The sequence below is a fragment of the Passer domesticus genome, chromosome 28 (genome assembly GCF_036417665.1).
Source record: "Passer domesticus isolate bPasDom1 chromosome 28, bPasDom1.hap1, whole genome shotgun sequence".
NCBI lineage: Eukaryota > Metazoa > Chordata > Aves > Passeriformes > Passeridae > Passer > Passer domesticus.
In genome coordinates, this window is record NC_087501.1 from 2,886,820 (window position 1) to 2,909,590 (window position 22,771).

The 22,771-nt window shown below is 64.6% G+C and overlaps 1 protein-coding gene across 1 annotated transcript; it reads right to left on the minus strand.

Moving 5' to 3' along the window:
- Positions 1-86: 86 nt before the first annotated feature.
- ADGRA2 (adhesion G protein-coupled receptor A2) lies at positions 87-18,291 on the minus strand. The gene is made up of 19 exons (XM_064400440.1): positions 18,016-18,291; positions 11,488-11,559; positions 8,812-8,883; positions 8,635-8,706; positions 8,432-8,503; positions 8,165-8,328; positions 7,884-8,097; positions 6,905-7,069; positions 6,284-6,485; positions 6,059-6,208; positions 5,767-5,928; positions 5,449-5,664; positions 5,179-5,380; positions 4,764-4,972; positions 4,500-4,627; positions 3,971-4,094; positions 3,308-3,453; positions 3,084-3,173; positions 87-2,843 (listed from the first exon to the last, which is right to left on the minus strand). The coding sequence occupies exons 1-19, from the start codon at positions 18,234-18,236 to the stop codon at positions 1,664-1,666; spliced, it is 3,861 nt and encodes a 1,286-aa protein (XP_064256510.1). The 5' UTR covers positions 18,237-18,291; the 3' UTR covers positions 87-1,663.
- Between the last annotated feature and the right edge of the window lie 4,480 nt (positions 18,292-22,771).

Genomic DNA, 22,771 nt, shown 5'->3' on the forward strand with positions numbered 1-22,771 from the left:
TTCTTCAGCAGGATGACTTTGTGAGGGTCACAAAACTGCAGGCCAGGCTGCATTTGAGCATGAAGCCTGAGAGAAATCACAGTAGGTCTTGGCAGATTGGCATATCTTTAATATATTAAACAAAACATATCTGCTAGAAACATTCTATTCATATAAAAATGCAAAAAGACCCCTTTAAAGACATTTCTTTGGCATATTTCCCTCCCCTCCCCCCGGATATTGCAGGAAGCTCTGTTGATATGTCATTCGCTTGTAAACAGACAAAGTGTAATTAAGAATACAAAGCTTTTTCTCTAATACTGTCACAATGCAGCAAGCAACAGAACCACGGGGCATCAGCCAGGCTGGGGAGGCTGCAGGAGCTGCAGCAAGGGTTTAAACTGTGTTAAACACCAGGGACAATGAAATATTTCAACATTTAACTGGGCAGAGAAGCCGAGGCAGGCAGGGAGTGGCAGGTTAAGCCCAGGGGTGCCCCAGCCCCGTGGGGTGAGTGCTTCCCAGGTGAGACCAGTCCCCACTAAGTGCTTTTTCCTCCCCTGGCTCGTGGCCCTGCCAGCCCCACGACCCCTCGGAGGTAGCTACGTTACAAAACTCATCTGCAGGCGGGGGAAAGTGAGGCAGGGGAGGCTGGAAAGGGCAGGGGAGGCACCAGGCTCCCACCTTCCTCCTCTGCTTTGCTGCAGCCTCTCTGCAGCCTGGCTGTTTTACCTGTGTGCGGGGAAAAAGGGGAGATTTGTTTTTCAATGGGAACAATAAGTGCTTATCCAGGTTCCAGCCCTTTGACAGTCCAAGGAAGGGCTCCAATTCCTTGGCATCGTTCTCTTGCATTCCCAGGAATGGCCCCTGCTCCCCAGAACGGTCTCTGCCTTCTTAAGAGCAAACATAGGTATTTTCTGAGCTTGAAGCCTGGATTAAGGACACAGAGCTGCTCTGGGCCTCTCTCACATCTTGGTTCTTTGGTGCTTTGGCACAGAGGGTCGGTCCTGGCAGCAGCAAGGTCTGCCAGCCCACCCCAGCGCATGGCTTGAGCCTCTGAGGGCCTGGGAGCATTATCTGACTGAATTTAGTGTCTGGAGCCTTTTCTGGCCCTTATTTTAGTGTCTGGCATTAAAGCAGTGCAGACAATCACCTCACCTCGGAGCTGAGGCTCCTCTTACCTTGTGCTTGGCTTTGCAATATGGCTTTGGCAGCGCTCGGCCCCCGCGGCTGGCACAGCTGGGGACGTTCCAGAGGGAGCAGCTGCCCTCCAGAGGCAGCGTGCTCAGGCTGGGGCTGCGCTGCCTGGACGTGAAGGGCACTTGGAGTGGTCCCTCGGCGGGAATATTGCAGTCGTGGCACGGGAGGGGGCCCTCGTGCCACCTACGGCTCTGTCTATACATATATACATTCAATAATATAGCTTTGAAAAATAGACGTTTCCTCTGTAGAATATAAAATAGCATTTAGGATCAATCTCAAGTGACATGCGGGAGTGATTAAAGCGCGGCTGCAATTCCGCCACCGCGGCGGGAAGCTCCGAGCCTCCTCGGGGAGATGGGTGGGCCCGGCATCGTGCTGTGCCCGGGGGCACCGGAGCCCCCGGCCGTGCCGCCCATCCCCGCTAGTGCACCGGGTGATGCTCCCCGAGGAAAACGCTGCGGCCGTCGGTCCTTCGCCACCCTCACACGGTGGTTTCGCTCTTCCACAGGCCGGTCTTCATGCCGGCCGCGCTGTCGCCGCTGGCCAGGTTGATGTCGTACTTGCTGCCCTTGAGGCCGCCGTTGTGGCTGCCCACGTTCAGCGGGTACGAGCGCCGCTTCGCCTCCCTCTCGCAGCTCGTCCCGGGCCGCAGGTTGTCCCGGCTGCCGCTCCTCCGGCGAGCCTCGGCCACGTCGGGCACCCTCCGCCCGCCGTCGCTGCCCTCCGAGGGGCTGGGGGCCGCGTCCCCGTCGTGCGGCACCCGGGCCGGGCTGGTCCTGCCGCTGGGGTAGCTCTCGGAGTGGCTGTTGTGGAGGCTGCCGCTCTCGCTGGACGGGTGCTCCGAGGATCCCCGCAGCATTTTCAAGCGGTGGTGCTTCCCGTCCCGGCACGGTTTAGTTCTGCCCCGGTGGCTCCGGCGGCCGTGCAGGTTGCTGTTGTGCCGGGCGGGCTTCCCGTCGGCAGCGTCCGGCTCCGGGCAGGGCGCCGGCCGCGGCTCCGCCTGGCTCTGGGCTACCTGCAGGTTGGTGAGCTTGCAGCGGCCCCCGGCAGAGCCGGCGCTGCTGGGCGAGGAGGAGGAGGAGGCGCCGGAGCGAGCGGCCTCCGGCTCGCAGCCGATGAAGACCTGCGAGCCGTCCTCCGGCCCCAGCCCGGCGTGCACGTACGCCTGCATGGGCAGCGCGTTCCGGTACGACGGGCAGCACGAGAACCAGGAGCTGAGCACGTCCCGGCGCCGCAGGCAGTGATGGGTGAAGATGAAGAGCCCCAGCGCCACGGCGGTGACGCCGTAGAGGCAGCTGAAGACGATGCTCAGGTACCAGCGCTGGGACACGGCCATGGCGCCGAACGTCCACAGGGCCACGTAGAGGGCGTGGGTGGCCAGCAGCGCCCAGAACTGCACCCGCAGCGAGTACACACCGTCCCCCTCGGGGCAGGGCGGCCCCGAGTTCAGCGTCACCGAGATGGAGCCGGAGTCCGTCAGGAGGTCGCCGGTGGCCCCCAGCCGCGGCGGGGGCTCCAGCGGCTCCGGGAGCTCTTTCTGCTGCGAGGGTCGGCACTGGAGGCTGAGCCCGGCGCAGAGGAAGTAAATCCAGGTGACGAGCAGGATGAAAGCCACGGGGACGTAGAAGGCGCCCAGGCTGGGCCGCCACACCAGCCAGCAGCTGTGCGGGAGGAGAGGGACTCTGAGGGGCCGTGGCTGGAGCTGCTCGGCACCCCTGCCCTCTGTGGAGCTGTGCCGGCTGCCTGCGTGATTTTTTCCCCCAGTGTATGGATAATTCTCAGGAAAAACCTCACTGACCTCTTCCCAGACTTCTCCAGATTCCCAGCGCCACCAGTCCCCTGCCCCAGCAGAGGGAGGCCACCCACGCGGGAGGGAGGAAAGGTGGAGCAGGGACACTTACTAGGGGTTGTTGTCGTGGTAATTTTGGATGTTGACAGCTGCTGTGACCCCACAGATGATGAGGGGGATCCCGCCGGCGATCAGGTAGAACCTGCGGGGAGGCGGGGAAGTGTCACCGCACACCTGGAGCCCGCGGGAGAGCACGGGATGGGCTCGCCCAGAGCAGCAATCCCTGCCCCTGGAGGTGCCCCGAGGGGCCGGGGCAGGGGGAAGGGGGGCCCGTACCGCAGCATGGGTCTGGGGGCTGCCTGGGACGTGTCCCTGTCCGGCTGCTGTGGCGCCTTCCAGCTCAGCTCCTTGTAGAGCACTCGGGCTTTCACCGCCATCCAGAGCAGCGTGGAGAGGGACGAGTAGTGCAAGATGATGCCGACCTGCGGGAGTGAACAAACGTGTTTCCTGGGCTGTCGGGGTCCACTCCGGCCAGCTACAGACCCTTGCACCCACGATACTTCATAGACAATGGTAAAAGATTAGGGAAGCTCTCCTCCACGTGGGAAATGTGGAGGAGACACGCATCAGGCGGACAAACCCATGGGAGAAAAGAGAGCGTTCCCTGGCAGCAGGGAGCTTTTATACCCTGGGATGGGGACAGAGGGAGAGGCCCACAGGCAATGGGACACAGTGAGGAGTGGTGAGGGGAGGGGTAACCCAGGGGAGAGACCACCAGGGGGTACTGGGATGGGGAAACGGGGTAACAAGCCACATAATATAAGCTATACAGTGCAATACAAAACTATTCCCAAATAGCTGCAAATTCCCAATCACCCAGCGCAAGAGAACAACTAAACTGGTGCACCACAACACGGGAGGAGGCGGCGGCTGGGCAGGGGAAGCTGCAGCCCCCCGGTGCCCGTCCCGCAGCAGCCCGCGGCGCTGCCCGGTACCCACGGCCTGGCATACGGCCCGGTAGCCCGTGAGGGTGATGCCTCCCGCGAAGACGGCGGCCGTCATGGCGATGTGGAAGCACAGGTTAAGCAGCATGTGCCAGCCCTTCCGCGGGATGAGGATGGTGCTGCAAGAGCAAGAGCACAGCGGGCACCTGTGAGCTCCTGCCCGGCCCCGGGAGAGACACAAACCCTGCCCGTCCCTGGCCACGGAGCGTGCCTGGAGGAGATGTCCTGCACAAAGGAACGTGTCCAGGCACGTCCTGGGCAAAGAACCAGGACCCAGGGCCACTCATGGAGCAGCACATTCCCTGAGAATGTGCGAGAATGTGCTCCTCACTCTCCTGAGCACCCTGCCCTAAAGGGCCATGTCACTGCACGGCCATGCCCGTTCACCTTTCCTGGCTTTGACACCTGGGGAGCTGCTCCTGCTGCGCACAGAGACCCAGCCCAGCCCAGCCCGGCCCAGCCCAGCCCAGCCCGGCCCAGCCTGGCCCCCCGAGCAGCAGCACAGGCACTGGACACCCCCTCACCCGTGGTGAACGATGTAGGTGATGATGGTGGTGAAGAGGCAGAGCAGCAGCACGGCCGTGCAGGTGTACATGGCCGGGTGCAGCACCTCCACAGCGCCTTGCGCCTCGCTGGGGAACCCGCTGAGCTCCTGCACAGCACAGCACAGCCCGTCAGAATCCACAGCAGCAGCAGCCCTGTGCCCCTGACCCCCCCACCACCCTCCTGCTGCCCCCCACGCCCCCTGCCCTGGCAACGCTCCCTCCCTGCTGCTCGCCCACACCTACCATGAGCACGGCCACGTTGCTGAGGTGCCGGCAGTGCAGGGAGGTGACGTTGGGCTCGCGGGAGGCCAGCTGGCACCCCTCGGCGCTCCAGCCCCCCATGCCCCCCAGCACCTCGAAGTTCCAGTAGGCAGCCACGGGGTCCGTGCCCTCCCCGGGGTGTCGCAGGGACACGGCCACCGGCTCCGACAGGTTCCTCACTCCACAGCCATCTGCAGCCACAGAAAACCCGGTCGGCAGGACAAGTGACACCTCTCCACCTGCACCCCCAGAGGGGCTGGGCACGGGGGACATCCCACAGGCACATTGCCACCTCCCCATGAAAACCCTTGGGATGGCTCTGCACTGCGGGAGAACCAGCCCAATGCCCCAGGGAGCCCCACGGGGCACCCCAAGCCCCCCACCACGCTGCCCTTACAGGTCCCAGCGTAGATGACTGGCGTGGCCACGCTGCGGCGCTTGCCATCGTCGGCCAGGCGGGAGGAGTTCCCGGTGCTGCAGAAGAGTTTCCCGTTGCGGAAGACCAGCAGCTGGAGCTTGCAGTCGGCCCCCGGCGGGGCCGGGGCGGGGCTGGCGAACAGGCTGGGCGGCAGCTGGATGGAGGCCAGGGCGATGCTGTTCTGCGGGTGCAGGTCACGGGTGAGCGGGGCCCGACCCCAGCGCCCCCCGACCCCCGGCGCTGCCGTACCTTGATGTGGAAGCTGGTCAGGGAGATGTTGGGGCGCCCCGTGGTGCAGCGCAGCCTGAGCTGCTGGTCTGGGGAGGGCTCGGCCCCCCGCTCGGCCTGGGGGGGCCGTCCTGGGGGGGTCCCAGTGCCATCCCACCGCTGGAAGGCCACGCAGCTCAGCCCCACGTAGCTCTCGGGCTTCACCACGTACGCCTCGAAGGCGATGTTGCGAGAGTTCTGCCAGCACCATGGAGGGATCATCAGCCCTGGCACGGGCACAGACCCCCCCTGGCATGGCCAGAGAGCCCACCCAGCCCTCCTCCCCAAAGCCAGCCTCACCACTGCCATGTGCTGGGAGTTGCTGCCCAGCGTGTGGGCCGCGATCCTCTCCAGGGAGCGCACGATGCTGCTGCAGGCCTTCTCCTCCTTCTGGGACATCCACAGGATGTGGTCGTCCACCAGCATGATGTTGCTGGCCATCTCCACGATCACGTCTGTCAGCTGGGGACAGCAAGCAGCTCTGCAAAGAGCTACCGCCGTCCCCCGAGGAAACACCCCAATTCATGCTTTTCTGCCCCAAAAACACCAGGCTGCACTGGGGCAGGCAGGGGACACCTGCAGCGCTCATTACCTGCTTGATCTGGTCCACGTAGCCGATAAACTTCTCTATCATCTGGGCCACGTAGAGGACATCAACCATGTCTGAGAAGTTGGCTGCCTCGGCCGTGTAGACGCGCAGCTGGTGAGCCAGGGTCAGGGCGTTGGAGGCATTGATGGGCATCTGCAGGGCGGCACGGCCACGGTCACCAGCTGGGCTCCCTCCGGCCCAGCCGAGCCCCCCGGGCCGCCCCCTCACCAGCACGAAGGTGTAGAGCACGCGGGTGATGTCGTTGGTGTAGAGGCAGTGGGAGTAGTCGCCGTCCTCCCAGCGCCCGCTGCGGTCACAGCGCCGCCACGCCTGCTTCTCGCCCGCCGAGCCCACGCCCGCCGGGCCCGCGGCGAACGGGTGCTGCAGGCAGGGCTGGAAGGCCGTGATCCCCGCCAGGGTGCGGGGCCACCTGCGGGAAAACACACACGGTGACCCCCTGCAGCCCCCTCTGCAAACTGCTGCCGCCCTGGGCTCTGGGGGGGCTGGCGTGGTGCTCCCCCAAAAACCCCCACCCTCTCCAGCCCCACATCCCACTCGGCTCCGGCAGCGCGGGGGGAAGCAGCGGGCAGAGGGGGGCACGGCTAATTTAAGCCACATTGGCTGTGCCAGTAATTTATATTCCGTAAGGGCCCCGCCGGGGTTACGGCGGGCGCCCGGAGCCTTTCGTCTCGTGCCAGAGAAATTCCAACACCTCCGCTGCTGGAGCCAGGCTGCGCCGCCGGCACGGGAAGCCCTTCAAAAGCCGTGCCGATAATCGCTACCAGACGCGCGGTCACCTGCGGCGAGCGGAGGCCCCGCACGCAGCGCTGGCTCTCCGTGCGTCCCCACCTGAAGTCCCCGCGGTTGTTGGTGACCCGCTCGGCAGGGCAGTAGGATGCTGAGGTCTCCAGCACCACGATCTCCACCTTCTTGCTGACGTTGCCCTGCGAGGTGGAGACAGCGCATTCCCACTCGCCGTTGGCGGAGACGTGGATGTTGGAGAGGATGAGCTCGCTGCGGGCACAGGAGAGGGGCTGGCACGGCTGGCACGGCTGGCACCTCACAGCGATCCCCCAGGCTTGGGGACAGGGGGACGCGGGCCATGAAGCACCAAAGGTGCCCACACTCGGCACTCGGTACTCACACACCCGTGAGTCCTGTGCCCACGAGTGGTCCTCTCCATCCCTATCTCTGTCCCCATCACCATCCCAATTCCATCTCCATCTCCATCCCAATTCCATCTCCATCCCAGTCCCAATTCCATCTCCATCCCAATTCCATCTCCATCTCCATCTCAATTCCATCGCCATCTCCATCCCAATTCCATCTCCATCTCCATCCCAATTCCATCTCCATCCCAGTCCCAATTCCATCTCCATTTCCATCCCAATTCCATCTCCATCCCAATTCCATCTCCATCCCAATTCTATCTCCATCTCCATCCCAATTCCATCTCCATCTCCATCCCAATTCCATCTCCATCCCAATTCCATCTCCATCTCCACCCCAATTCCATCTCCATCCCAGTCCCAATTCCATCTCCATCCCAGTCCCAATTCCATCTCCACCTCCATCCCAATTCCATCTCTATCCCAGTCCCAATTCCATCTCCACCTCCATCCCAATTCCATCTCTATCCCAGTCCCAATTCCATCTCCATCCCAGTCCCAATTCCATCTCCATCCCAATTCCATCTCCATCTCCATCCCAATTCCATCTCCACCTCCATCCCAATTCCATCTCCATCTCCATCTCCATCCCAATTCCATCTCCATCCCAATTCCATCTCCATCCCAGTCCCGATCCCATCCCCATTCCCACCCCCGACCTGGTGATGAAGGTGCAGTCATGGATGAGACTCTCCTCCACGATCACGCCCGTCTGCTCATCCTCCCGCACGGGCTCGCGGTTGTGGAACCAGCGGATCTGGGTGCTGTTGTCCAGGTACGTGGCCGTGCACTGGAAGGGCAGCCGGTCTCCCTGGAAAACCACCTGGCGCAGCGACGGGATGAGGTGGTGGGTGTGCAGCTCCGGGGCTCCCGCTGCGGGGGACACAGGTGAGCCCGCGCCGCCGCCGCCGCCGCCGCCCCCGCCCCGGCCCCGGCTCACCGCAGCGGAGCTGCCCGTCCCGCGCCCCTCGCAGGGCCACGCCGCGGAGCTGCCGGGGGAAGGAGCACGCCGTCCGCTCCGAGAGCTGCGCCGCCCGCTCGCGGGCCCAGCGCAGCACCCAGCGCAGGTTGCAGTCGCACGTCAGGTACTCGGTGGCGAAGTCGCTGCAAGGGACGGTGTCACCGCAGGGCTGGGGCTCCCGCCGACCCTGAGACCCTCGGCAGGGACACCCCTCCCCGGGTGTGAAATCCCAGGGCGCCAACTCACACGACTTTCAGGGAGGGGAGCTCGTCAAAAACACCGGGCGGGAGGCTGGAGAAGATGTTTCCGGACATGTTCCTGAAGGACAGGAGAGAAAGAGGGCATGGAGGGGGCCAGGGAGCTGCCAGACCCCTCGCTGTGCCCGCACACCCCCTCGCTCTCAGGACAGGGGACAGAGCTGGCCAGGATGTCCCCAGGGAGCCACTTACAGTCGGAGGAGGCTGGGCAGGCCCTGGAAGACGCTGGCGCTCAGGCAGCCGATGCGGTTGTTGGAGAGGTCCCTGCGAGGGGAGTGCAGGGGCCATCAGGGCTGCCCATGCCCCACTGTCCCCACTGTTGTCCCCAGTGTTGTCCCCAGGGGGTGCAAGGGCTGCACGGGCACTTACAGCCGCTTCAGCTCGGGCAGGCCGAGGAAGGCGCCTGGCTGGACCGTGCTGATCAGATTGTTCTTCAGGTCCCTGTGGGGGGACAGACCCGGCTCTGGGGGTGTGCTGCGGGGACCCCCATCTCCAGGAGACACAGCACCGGGGGCACCAGCACACCGCTCTGCCCCCATCCCCTCCAGGACCCCCAGGCGCTGCCCACCCCCTGTGGGGGCCTCTTGAGCAGCTTTCCATCCCGTTTCTCTCGTTATCTCTCCGAGGGATGCAGGGGAGGAGCATCCCGGGGGGATGCCAGCCCCCGGGCACACCGGAGCATTGGTGTCCCCACAGCCTGGCGCTGGCCCCGCATTGTTTCCGGAGCAGCCGCGTCCCGGCGGCTTATCTGCAGTGTGCGGGATAAGAGCACGGCCCAGACAGCTCGTTTGAGCAATTAGCTTGATTGCAGGCGCACATCTAATCAGGGGCTCGCCTGGCACACACTCTGCGGGAGCGCTGGTGGCACCGGCTGCCGTGCCAGCCCCTGGGACCCGCGGCAACTTCTGCCGAGCCCCGGCGCTGTCCGGGAGAGGAAATGGGATCCATACGGATCCGTGTTTATTTATAGCAGCCTCTGCGGAGCTCCTCGCTGGCTCTCCCGCTGCTCTGGGGACACCCCGTGAGCCACAGCCCCCCACAAACCAGCGGCCGGGATGGGAGCGGTGCGACCCCCTCCAGAACAGCCGGGGTGCGAGGTGGGGGTGTCTCCTCACGAGAGGGGTCTCTCGGCTCATCCCGGCCCTCTCGGCTGCTGCAGAGCACGGCTGCCGCTGCCGGCGCTGCTGACGGACAGACAGACGCCCGTCCTGGCAGCCGCCAGGTGCGCGCAGGTGAGCGCTGGTGCTGAAGGAACAGCTCCGCTCACCTGCCCCGCCACCTGCACCGGCAGGAGTCCCCCTGCCACCAACACCCCGCGAATCCCCATCCTGCGAGCCCCCCCCGGCCGGTGCCCAGCGCCCCCAGCGCTGCCAGCCCCCCGCCCAGCTGAAACCCAGGGACCCCCAGCACACCCTGCCGGCCAAAACGCAGCTCCAGCGACAAAGCTGCGGCCCCTGGCTCAGGTCTGGGTGCTGCGGGGACCACCAGGCGGGGGTGGGACCGAGCTGGGCCCCAGGGCTTTGCAGCCAGCCTGGCGCTCGGCCAGGGCCGGCCTTCCTCACTCCGGCACTTCCTCCCGCGGGCGGGGGCTGCTGCTGCTGATTTCCGATAAGGCTCCTCTTCTCCCTGCTCTGCGCCCTTGCCTTTGCATTTCCTGCGGTCCCGAGCCCCCTCCTCCCTCAGCCAGCAGTGGCTCAGTGCCACGAGTGCACGGCGACACCCCAGCGCCACACGGGCGTGGGGACCCCAATCACCTCGAGGGCACAGAGGTGCCCTCTGGACCTGAGCCATCCTGTGGGCTGCGAGCCCTCAACTCCCTGTGCAGCCCGGCACAGACAGACGGATGGACGGACAGAGCCCATCCCCGTCCCTGCTGTCACCCTCCGAGCCCCCTCGCGTCCCCCCAGGGCCGTTCCCGAGCGGCGCTCTGCTAATGAGCCGCCGCCGCATACCGTCCCCGCTCAGACTCATTAATCTCATTAGGCCGGCTACAAATCACTGCAGATGCCAAGCCGGGGGGAGGCGGCCCGTGGGGGCACCCCTGACACCCAGGGATGGATGTCATCTCCCATCTCCCCGCTCTGCTGGGACCCCAAAGCTGCTCGGATGGGTGCCAGGGTGGGCAGGAGCCCTGCCAGCCCCAGGCTGGGAGGCGAGGGGCCCCGCAGCCCCCACGGTGTCCCGGTGCCAGCACGGGCTCTCCGTGGGCCACGTCTGCGCCACGGCCCCGAAGCGACCCGAGGAAAACAATTATGGCTCCTGTCGAGGGCAATGAGGCGCGATGGGGCCGGCAGGGCTGGGGGAGCGCCCCAGGGCCCCCTGAGCCCGGGCTGAGCAGGAGGTGACCCGGGGCAGCTGCTCTGCCGGGACATGGAGAGCTTTAGGGGGACCCCGGGCTCACGGGGGCTGCTCCTCCCCGTGTCCCACCATCCCTGCTGCTCACAAGGATGCCCGGAGCAGGAGGTGACCCCACACCCTGAGCCCTGCTCCTCCCCTGGTGTCCCCCCAGCCGCTCCTCCCCGTGTTCCACCATCCCTCCCACTCAGTGCCCGGAGCAGGAGGTGACCCCACACCCTGAGCCCTGCTGGGGAGGGCTCAGCTACGTGGGATGGGACCCCAAAAACGGTCCCGTGGGAGTTCCCAGGGGAGCCCACAGAGCGCAGGAATGCGTGAGACCCTCGCGGGGCCGCGGCGGGGAACAAAACACCCTCAGTGCCGGTCCCCGCGCCTGCATACCTACAGATCAAACCCATATGGGGGCCATAAATCTGCCCTGCTCGCTGCTCCCTCCATAGAGATGCCTTTCATGGAGAGATAAGAAAGTTGACTTTGTTCGGGGGGACAATGTCTCTTTTCATACCGGCCCTCACGGAGGGGCCCCCCCCGGCGCCTCCCGCCCCACTGCAGCTCCCGGGGTCCCCGCGATGCCCGGGGGTGCCAGCGGCAAATCCTGCGCTGCAGCACATCGGGGGCACAACTCGAGTGATGGTGCTCCCGCCCAGCGTGGAAGCCCAGCCTGCCCTGCCCTGCCCGAGCCCCACTCACAGCTTCTCCAGAGCCCGCAGCCCGAAGAAGGAGCCGTTCTCCAGCACCGTGATCTTGTTGTTGCTCAGCAGCCTGCGGGAAGAGCAGAGGGAGAGGGGCGGCCCCGTCACCTCACTGCCGCAGCCCCCCAGCCGTGCCCTGGTGGCCCGGGGGCTGGCAGGAGGACGGGCAGACCCCCACGGCCCCGGCTGTGCCACCGCGGTGGTGGCCACGGAGGTGTCCCCGCCAGGGACAGGGGGTGCAATGGACACGTGGGGATGCAGGAGCCACACAGGATGCTCCAGGGATGCAGGAGCCATGCAGGATGCTCCAGGGATGCAGGAGCCACACAGGATGCTCCAGGGATGCAGGAGCCGTGCTGGGATGCTCTAGGGATGCAGGAGCCGTGCAGGATGCCCTAGGGATGCAGGAGCCATGCAGGATGCCCTACGGATGCAGGAGCCGTGCCGGGATGCTCTGCGTGGTCCTCATGCCATGGACCACACTGACTGACTGCCACCCGTGCTGGCTCTTGGGGCATCTCCTTGGTGCCAGGAGGTGACCCCCACCCCACGCCGAGGGGGCACCCCGAGGATCTGCAGCTGCAAGGGGCCCCCCAGCTCGTGATGGTCATTGTGGCTATCCCGGGAGCCTCCCAACAGTGAGATTTTACCCCAAAAAAACCCAGCTTTGCTGACCAAAGGGCCCCTTGCGGGGTGACGGGAATGGACAGAGGGCACCAGCACGCGGCGATTCAGCCAGCAGCTCATTAAAGCTCTTTAGCCCAATTAGCAGAGCCAGACCCAGCCCTCGGGGACCAGCGCTGCCTCCCCGGAATTCCCGTGCGGGCAGCGGCGACGCCAGCGCCGGCAAAGCCACCCGGAGCCGGAGCGGGGGCAGGGGCCGGGAGGGCATCCTGGAGGCCTGGCCGGGGGAGCCGCTGGAAAAAGGGCTCTTTGAGGGCCGGGCCGGGCTGTTTACACACGGCGGGCCCGGCTGAAAGGCCGCTGTGTGCTGCCGCCCGGCCCCTCCGGACGCGCTGCCCCGGAGCCGCCGCCGCGCTCGGCCGGGGCAGGAGCGGCAGCGGCGCTGGGAGGGAAGGGCCGCGCTCTGGCAGCGCAGCCCCCGCATCCTGTGCTAATGAGGAGCCGCCACCGGGCACCGGAGTGTCCGCGGGGCCCCGGAGCGGCCGGCGGGGAGCGGAAACCCGGCGGCTGCAAATTGCTTCCACACGGCCGGAGCGGCCGTGCCTGGCCCTCTCCTGCCCGCCGGCATCACTCTCGGCCCAGGACCCTTCCCAGGGCAGGGCGCAGCTTCCAGGGATGGTTCCATGGCTCCGGGCGCGGCCCCGGCAGCCCCAGTCCCCCGCCACGGCATCGGTGGGGGCTGTCGCTCAAGGCCGAGCTGTCCCAGAGGTTTTCTCTCCAGCGGGAGGAGATTTCACAACCAAAAGCAGGGGCTGTGCTGGGGATGCAGCCGCGGCCGTGGGGGCGGAAACCCGGACCCAGAGCCCCAGACCCACAGCCCTCGGCCGAGCCCCGGGGATGCTCAATCAGACCCCAGGGAGGCTCAGTCAGACCCCGGGGAGGCTTGCCCGGACCCCCGGGACCATCCACCCTCTGCCACACCACCACAGCTCCCGCCTTAAAAGATTTCCAGCAGGATCGGCTGCCCCTGGGATCTGCAGCCCTACCCGGGGCCACCCCGGCGGGGGACAAAGCCACCCCCGGAGCCCCTCCAGAAAAAGGCTGGGACCCCGCACAGCTCAGGGCACCCAGGTGCTGCCCAGGTCTGTCCCTTCTCAAGGAGCAAAGATCCTTGACTAAAAGGAGGGTTTGGCACAAAAAGGGTCTTCTGTTTGCCCCAAACTTTCCCCCCAGTTAAAATTTCCTGGGTAGGGATGCTGGCTCGGTTCTTCCCTGTCCCACAGAAGCCATCTGGGTCGCACTCCCCAGTTACAACCCACATCCTCCGACGCGGGTTTGTTTTGTTTTCTCTAGTTTCATGGAGATTATGTTCCAAATTGTTTTCTGTTTGGGTTTTTTAGGTTTTTTTTTTTTTTCCCCAGGAAGTTCTCATCAGGCTCCACAGCACTTTCCATTCCCACATGTCCACAGGCAGCAGAGCTGTGTGTGGGTCCTTGGCACCGTCCCCTTACAGGATATTAACTGAGAACCCCCAAAATCCAGTGGGGTCACTGTCCCCACGAGGCCACCCCGGCCCAGCCCAGTCCTGGAGGGAGGGCTGGGGTCCCTCTCGCCCCCAGCCCACGCTGCCCGAGCTTTTCCATGCACCCCAGAGCCCTCCCTTCTCTTCGGGAACGGCTCCTTCGCCCTGCCCGGTGCCCGGGGACCCTCCGGCCACTCCGGGGGCTCCCGCCGGGGACAGCCCCGCCACGGGGACAATAATCGGCTAATTGAGCGGCGGCTGGAAAAGTCCCTCTGGACAATGCGGGGATTAAGGGCTGGAGCACGGAGTCAAACGGAAACGCTGGGGATGGCGGGGGGAGCCCCAAGGAGCATCCTCGCATCCCGGGGATCCAGGCCTGGAAGGGGAGCAGCATCCGAGCTCCAACCCCCGCCCCGAGCCAGGGCTGTGGGGGCTTGGAGCCCGCGAGGCTGCCGGCAGCGACATACAGATCCCTTCTTCTTCTCCTCCTCTTTTTTCATCCCAAAAAAGAGGAGCCAAAAGTGAAAAAAAAAACCCCCAAGATTGTTTTTTCAAGCGTGCTGGAATCCACTTGGATAAATAACAGCTCCAGAAACTGGGCTGCTGAAACAATAAACTTCCTCTGGACCCAACCAAAAAAGGACGCGGGGAGACGGTGGCTCCCCGGCCGGGCAGGGCAGGCAGCGGCGTTCCTGGGGGGCCGCGCTGGGGGCGGGGACCCGCCCGGCTCCGCTCTCCGAGTGCAGTAATTCAAAGCATATGGGAGCAGATACGGAGCAGGCTGAGCCCCCAGCACGGCTGGCTGCTCTGAACAGGGAATTCGGGAAGGGAAAAGAGGGGCCCCGGGGCCGCTGAGAGCTGCGGGAGGCTCTGGCAGAGAGAGAGGCTCTGGGGGTGGTGGGATCACAAGGGGGGCACGCAGAGACCCTCAGCATCCCGGGGGGAACCCCCATTCCAGCAAGGAGCCCACAGCTCCCAGAAGGATCCTTGCACCCCAGAGGGGACCCCACACCTTCCAACCCCCTGGGACTGGCGAACCCCAGCCCCGGGGGATCCCCCCTCCCTGCTTTGTTTGGGTGCTCGGGGGCTCTTCCCCTCCCTGCGCCGGGCCCGGGCGTTTCCTCCAGCCTCACGTCACGCCGGGCTATTTCGGATGGTGAAAATTATTGTTCCAAGCCTCGGCTTTTGTTAGCACAGGAAAAATAAAGCCCCGGAGAGAGGGCGAAGCCTCCCGAGCCAGCCTGGGCTGGGATGCTCCAGGCAGCACCATGACCTGCAGCCCCTGGAAAAACCCAAACCTGATGGAGCTGCAGCCCAATAAACAACAAATAAAAAGCTGGAGAAGGCTTGAGAAAGAAACCATCTGCAGGGCCCAGGACAGAGCAGCCTTGGAGCAGGGAGTTCAAGTAGAACTGGAAATTGGTCATAAGTCAAAGCCCTCTATTCCCTGCAGACAATCTGTAATTTCAGTGCAATCAAGCTGTGCACATAAATGAGGCCTGTGCTGGGATTCCACATCTGGAAGAGGTTTGGGCTCCCGCCCGTGTGACAGCGGGGCTGGCCCAGCCCCTGCAGCTCTCGTTGGGGATGTGGCGCTTTTTCCATGGGGCCATTAGCACAGGGTCAGCTGGGGGGATTAAAGCCTCCTTAATCCCTGTCTGCAGCACCCCAGCACCTCACAGCCACGCTGGGGGGACGCCCCAGAGGTGCCAAATCCCCTATTTGTAGCTGGAGCAGGAGTGGGGCTGGGGCCAGCCCTGCCAACACAGCCAGGTGACCCCTCTGGGGCCACGGGTCAGAGCAGGGTGACAGCCCAAAGCACCAAGGCTGGCACCTCTCCTGCAGGGAGCTGGGCACAGGAATGACCTGGGCACAAACTGGGGTGGTGCTGGGCTGCACACACCCAGAACCTGGGATGTGTGAGCATCACCCCCTCCCCAGACCCACAGCCCTCCCAGGAGATCCCTGCAGGACAGAGGAGCCACAGCTCTGCTCAGCAGACACTCCCCATCAGCTGGGACACCGGGGCCGTGCCGAGCCCAGCAGTGGCTGCAGGGCAGGTTCCTGGGGCCACAGGCATCCCCCAGCCCCTGTCCTTGTCCCCCAGCCCTGCCCTGCCCATCCAGGGTGTGTTTCTCAGGCGTGGGGGGTAAATGCGCAGCAGCTGCAGCGCAGGATTCCTCAGCACAGCCTGATAATTAAAGATAAATAAAGCAAGAGTGTGGGAAAAGCCAAACGGGAGGCGGGAGCAGGGACCCACAGGGTGACAGACCTCCTGCAGCCACCCAAGCCTCTCTGGCCACCCTCCTGTCCCCAGCCCGGACAGCTGGAGCTGGGCTGGGCCAGCGTCCCTCCCGCCTGGCGGCTGCTGGGAAGAGCCTCCCCCGAGCTGAGCACTCCTGACTCCGGGCTGGACCGGATGAGCGCTGGAACACGGCTCTGCTTTGAAGTGTCACTGCCCCAAACACATTTCCTGCAGCAGGGGCAACAGCAGTGCTGAGCACCCTGGGGACACAGGGGACCTGAGCACCCTGGGAACACAGGGAACCTGAGCACCCCGGGGCACAAACAGGACCTGGCACCCCGGGGCACGTGTAGGAGCCCTTCTCACCCGCAGAATTCAAGATTTGGCTGTCCCCAGCAGGATGTCCCCAAGGCACGTGCAGCCCTTGCCACATGCCTGGGCCCCTCCGCTCCCTGCCCGCACCCCAGTGGCTCCAGGAGACGCTCCCAAAGTCGGAGCCTCTGGTTTTGATTGTTCCATCTGGAAAGGGTTTGGAATAAATCATGTTTACTGCACGAGAGCAGAGCCAGGGTCACCGCATATTTGTAGGTTTCTGCCTACGCCTGTAGGTTTCATGTCACGTTTTAGTGGGATCGTGTAATGCCCTAATGCCTCTGCACGGTCACCCCGGCCCCTCCGAGGAGCCCTCAGCACGGGCTGGGAGCAGCTGGGCAGGCACTGGAGCAGGCCCGGGGTGTGGGATGGGATGGGATGGGATGGGATGGGATGGGATGGGATGGGATGGGATGCTTTCCCTAAATTCAAACTGACAAAGGACTGAGCGTCCCCACGAGTGTTTGAGAGGGGCTGACACAAGGAAGGGCCCTAAGGGGAAAGGCATGAAGAGCAAAGCTCACAAGTGTGATGGAGAGCCCAGCTGCCACCTGCCTGAGGCCCCCGCAGTGTCCCCCACCGAGGGAAGGCCAAGACACCCAGCAGTGCTGCTGTTCTGGGCCAATTTATGCTTTTAGTGTGGCTGTTGCACCCCTGCTCATGGCACCATGCCGTGGCACCGGTGCCTTCACAGCCACAGTGGGGACAGTGGTGCCAGCAGGGTCACCTTCACTGCCACCATCACCCCAAAGCAGCAAGCATCAAAAGAGCAACACGGCCCATGGGCTCAGGACAAGGCAGCCCCCAGACCCAACCCCTGGAGTGTCCCACCCACCCCAGCCGGGAGGGCGAGGTGGGAGCCATGAGCACAGCCACCCTGACAGGGGGACAACGCTCCCCCGGCTGCAGAGCTGCCAGCCCAGCCTCCAATCCAGGTTTTAATTCAAACATCTCCTCTGGAGTTATAAATAAACCCTGCAGCGAGCAGCACACGTCTGCCAGCTCCAGCCGAGCCCCCAACCCCCGGCACGGGGGCCGCGAGGAAGAGGAGCCTTTAGGGATCAAGCAGCAGCGTTGGAACCTCTGCACAAACCCCAAAGCCATTAACCGCTCCTGATGGCCTCTCAGTAAATATTTCCAGGGACAGCCGTCATTTTCAAACAAAAACATGTTCCCCCAGCACGCTGCGGAGGGAAGCAGCAGAAGGAGCCCGTTTCCTGCATTTCCAGCTCACGTCCCCAGCAGCCCCGCTCTGCCGCCGCGCCCTGGGGACAGCGGGGTCCCCCCGGCAGCCCAGAGCCGCGACACCCCTGAACGCGATTTAAACCACGCCACGCAGCGCCGAGCGACGCTTTCGCGGCTGCAGAGCCGCTTCCCGAGAGGAAAAAGTAAAGTACTGAGAGGAAAAAGTACTGAGAGGAAAAAGTACTGAGAGGAAAAAGTCACTTCACCGCGCTCCGGCCCCCGCGGGGCTTCACGCCCGTCCCCGGTTCCCGAGGCCCCGCAGCATCTGCCCGGCACGGGGGGATGCCAGGGGTAGGGGGGATGCCCAGGGGAGATGCCAGGGGTAGGGAGGATGCTCGAGGGGATGCCGGGGGCAGGGGGGGATGCTCGGGGGGATGCCAGGGGCAGGGGGGATGCTCGGGGGAGATGCCGGGGGCAGGGGGGGATGCCTGGGGGAGATGCCGGGGACAGGGGGGATGCTCGGGGGGATGCCAGGGGTAGGGGGGGATGCCCGGGACGCTGCGGCTCGCGGTACTCACAGCGTGACGGTGCCCTCGGGCAGCAGGCGCGGCTCGGGCGGCGCGGGGAGCCCCCCGCCGCTGCAGACCACCCTCCGCCGGGGCGCGCCGGGGCCGCCGCCCGCCTTGGCCCGCTCGGCCGAGCACTTGCAGCCCAGGCTGAGCGCGGGGCAGCTCCGAGCCCCGGCCCCGGGGCCGCTCAGAGCCGCCGCCAGCAGCACCAGCGCCGCCGCCCGCCGCATGGCCCCGGCCCCGGGCCACGGCTCCGGGCTCCGGCTCCGCGCCCGCCGCCGCCCCGCTCCCCGGGGCGGCTCCGGCGGCGCCGCCTCCCCCGCTCGCCGCGCTCCGCCGCCGGCCCTGGCGCCTCCCCCGGCCCGCCCCGGCCCGCCCCGGCCCCGCCGGGGGCACCGGCTCGGCCCCCCCGACGGCACCGGCGTGGAGGAGCGGGGGAGACCCGCACGGAGCAGAGCGGGACCCCCGCGGGCGGGAGCCGAGACCCCCGCAGCACCGAGAGCGACGGTGCCCGGGTCCCACGGCAGCCCCCGAGGGCTCCGGCTGCTCCCAGCCCGGGGCCGAGCTGGGGTGGGGGGTCAGAGCCTGCGGGGGTCAGAGCCCACCGTGTGGCCACCCTGCGGTGCCTCGCCGCGACATCCCGGCTGTGACAAGCACAGGGCGCCGTGTCGGGGGTGGTGACACGCACGTGGGCCTGGCAGATCTTTTTGTGGGGTTTTTTTTGGGAGTTCTGTGGTGTCTCGCACTGCCTGCCCACCTGGGACCCCGCTCCTGCCCAAACTGTCACAGTTCACTCCGTGGTCACGCTGCCCTGTCGCCTCCCAGCCTCCGCTCCGCAGTTAACACTCGTCCCCCTCGGTTCCCTGTTTGCTTCACTGCTTTTCTCACTAAGTTCAATATTTTTCTTCGCGCTCCCCCCTCTCTCATCCCCGCAGCTCCGCCTCGGCCGCCCGGGGCTCGGCTTCTCCGAGGCCACGGCTCGCTGCAGCGCCGAATCAAAGGGGATCAAAAGCCGGCAATGAAGCCTGCAGGACCCCGTGCCAGGGAGCGCAGGAAAAGGGTCATGGAAGGACGACGGGGCGACGCTGGGAATGCGGTTTCTCTCCAGGACCAACAGTTCCTGGAGGGGAAAAGAAATTTACTCCTCTCTCTAAACAAATAGAACCCGCCGCGGCGGTGGGCGCCGGGGAGTGAGAGCTGCTCAGCTCGCAGCCCAGGCGAGCACAGGAGCCCGGAGCCCGCAGAGCTCCCGGCCCGGGCACCCAGCAGGACAAGGATTGTGGCCCCAAGGGCTCCTCCGTGGCCAGTCCCACCCCCCAGACATCCCTTCTCGGTGCTTGGGGTCAGCTGTGGGACCCCAGAGCCCTGGAGACCAGCATCGTCCTGCTGGTGACAGACAATGAGGTGTCCCACGGATTTCCGTCTTTTTTTTTCTTTTTTTTTTTTCCTTTTATTTTTTTCCACTGAGCAGAATTTTCCCTGCCTGGGTCTGCCCTGCTCCATGGAATGTCGCTGCTCCAGGAGTGAGTCCTGGCACAGGAGCCTCTCAGGGACAGGGTGGGATTGTCCTGGGGTTGTCCTGAGCTCTGGGCCCAACCATCCTTGTGGGTCCCTTCCAACTCAAAACATTCCTTGATTCTGTGCAGGTCCCAGATCCTGAAGCTGGAAGAGCAGCAGGAAGCTGCTTGTGTCCAGCATCCGTCCTGAGACCCTGCCAGCATCAGCCCAGCAGGGAGCCCCCCCAGAGCCCCCCACGGTGAGTGGGGCCCCCCTTCCAGCTCTGCACAGGGCAGGAGTGGGCTCCCCTCCCTCCCAGGGCCAGGCTGGAGCCTGCTGCTCTCCCTGGGCATTCCCACGAGGGAGGGGACATTCCTTGTCTCAGGCACTCACAACACACCCAGCACAGCACCACACAGTGCACCCCAAAACACCTCAGGGTACTGGGCACAGCCACCTCCTTTCACTGGATGAAGCTGAAATGAAGAAATCTGCACCTCCAGGAGCTCCAGTACCAGCACTGGAATTGCATCCATGACACTGTGAAGCAATCAAACCTCTGGGCCTGCCCTTCAGAATTTCAGCCTCTAAAGTCCCTCCAAGAACAGTGAGAACCTTGTCCAAGCTGCGACGTGTGGAACACCCTGCCCCAGCCCCGCTGGAGGAGAGGAGCTCAAGCAACACTTTCCACATGCTTTGAGCCTGAGAGCTCGGGTTCTTTCAACTGCTTCCAAGCCCCTCTCTCTGCTTTTCCAGCCCCGACCCCTCCTGATGCCTCCGGCCCAGGAGACAAGGCAACTTTGAAACTCCATCGCCACGGTGCTGGATGCCAAATCCCTGTGTCCCTCCCTCCCTCCCACTGGAAGGTAAAAACCTCCTGAACTGCAGGCACAGGGCAAGACAACAAGCACGAGACTCTCTCAGTTCCTTTCACTGGGATCCAATAAAAACCTTGGCAGTGGCCGTCCTTCCTGCCGGAAAGCCGATATCCCAGAAATAAACACGCTTCCCACTTTGAAGGGCTGCAGGGGGATCCGCCTGGGCCCAGCTGCTCTGGGGTCCCAGCTCCCATTTTTGTAGCACCCAGGAGCAGCAGGGAGCTGACCCCCAGCTCCCCACCTTGGTGGCACCCAGGAGCAGCAGGGAGCTGAGCCCCAGCTCCCCTTTTTGTGGCACCCAGGAGCAGCAGGGAGCTGAGCCCCAGCTCCCCTTTTTGTGGCACCCAGGAGCAGCCCAGAGCTGAGCCCCAGCTCCCATTTTTTGGCACCCAGGAGCAGCAGGGAGCTGACCCCCAGCTCCCATTTTTGTGGCACCCAGGAGCAGCAGGGAGCTGATCCCAGCTCCCATTTTGGTGGCACTCAGGAGCTGCAGGGAGCTGACCCCAGCTCCCATTTTGGTGGCACCCAGGAGCAGCAGGGAGCTGAGCCCCAGCTCCCACCTCTGCTGCTCGGGCCCTGCTGCGTCCCCGAGGGTGAGGAGGACTCATTTCCCAGGAGCTGGAGGAAGAGCAGCAGCAAACCACCCTGTGCAGCCTCACCAAGGGGTTTATTCTTCACTAAATCAGCCAGCTCTGCCCCTGGGTGTGCTCCAAGCCCGCAGGAAGTTTTTCACCACAGAGCACGTGAAGTGCTGAGGCTCTGGGGGGGTCAGCCCGGTCCAGCCCCCACCCACGGGACATGTGGGAACAAGGGTGACCTCGGGGGACCGCTGGGCATCCTGGGGCCATGCTGTCGCTCCGGAGGGGACAACGCCAGCACCATCGGCTGCTGGAAGCCACGAGGGCGGCGGGGGCAGAGCAAACCCGGCCGGGGCCGGTGCGGGGAGCCCGAGCCGCCGCTGCGGGGCTCGGCTGGATGCAAACCCGGCCGGGGGCGGGGGCCGGGCGCTCTTTCAGGGCTCTTTCAGGGCTCTTTCATCCGCGGCCCGCTGGCTGCGCTCCAGTGACCAGCAGCTCCCATCTGCCGGGTGATCTCTGCCAGGGAGTGGGGGGTCTGCGCCCCCCGACCCCCGGCAGGTGTCCGGTGCCACCGGCGCCGCATCCCCCGGCTCCAGGCGGGTCCTCGGGATGTGCCCGTGGGCAGAGCCCTCTCCCCGGCCCCGGGGAGGCTCAGACCCGTGGGAAGAAGGACAAACCTTCCGGGCATAACGGGAAAAGGCAGCTGGAAGCTCCACGGGTGGGAGAAGCAGCTGCGGGGGAAGGAGCAGAAGCTCTCCGAGATCCCCGCTGCTCCCCAGCCCAGCTCGGGCCGTGCCTGCACAGCATCCAGGCTGCTCCCCGAGGCCACGTGGAGCAGCCCAGAGGTGTCCTGGGGAGGTGTCCTGGGCCAAGCGCGTCCCCAGGGCCGCCGAGCCGCGCAGGGAGCCCCCCAAGCCCCCTGACTGCCTCAGCTGGGGCTCCGCACCTGAGCCAGGTGGGCACACGGCGACTTTGGGGCTGGGGCTCCGTGCCCGGGCCGGCAGCGACACCCAGGGGCTCCTGCGGGGACAGCTCGCGACATGCCACAGCTCGCCCGGGGCTCTGTCACCTGCCCCGTCTCAGCTGCCTTCAGCCGCCCTCCTCTCCCCAGCCCAGCCCCGAGGGCAGCTCAGGGCATTCACTCACCAGGCTGGAAGGTAAAAATAACATCTTTAATAGCTCGTGAGCTGGCACAGATGGCAGTGAACGGAGCACTGTTTATTACTAGACGATGAACCACACACGGGGCAGCGCGAGGGGGGCGGCCCCGACCCCCGGCGCTGCTGAACCACGGGGCTACGACGGGTTGGAGGTGGAGTTCTCTTCTCGTTTACATTCAGCTTTTGGAGAGTGAAACCGACAGCGAGATTTAACCACGCGCACACAGAGCAAAGCCTGGGGAGGATGGTCCTGCTGGCAGCCGAGCTCTCCTCCTCTCAGCAGACACAAAAGCCCAAAAATCAGCTGTGACACGGGTTGTGAGAGTGGCCAAACAACGCAGGGCAAGGCAGGAGCTTCTGCTCACACCTGGAGGAAAGTTACTGCAGAGACAGTCCCATTTCCCTCTTCCAAAAGCAGGAGAGGATGTTAAGACACTCTAGAAGTTCTCTCAGTGACCAAATGATTTTTTTTTTCAGGAACTCAGAATGCAGTGGGACAATGAAACTTCATTTTCTGAAGTATTTTCCCAAGGAAAGCTCCCTGCTGCCCTGAGCCAAGCACTGATATCCTCACACAGGTGTAAAAGGGATGGCACAGGCACCAAACCTTGGAAAGCAGCAGCAAGCTGGTGGCAGAGCAGAGGCCTGGCAG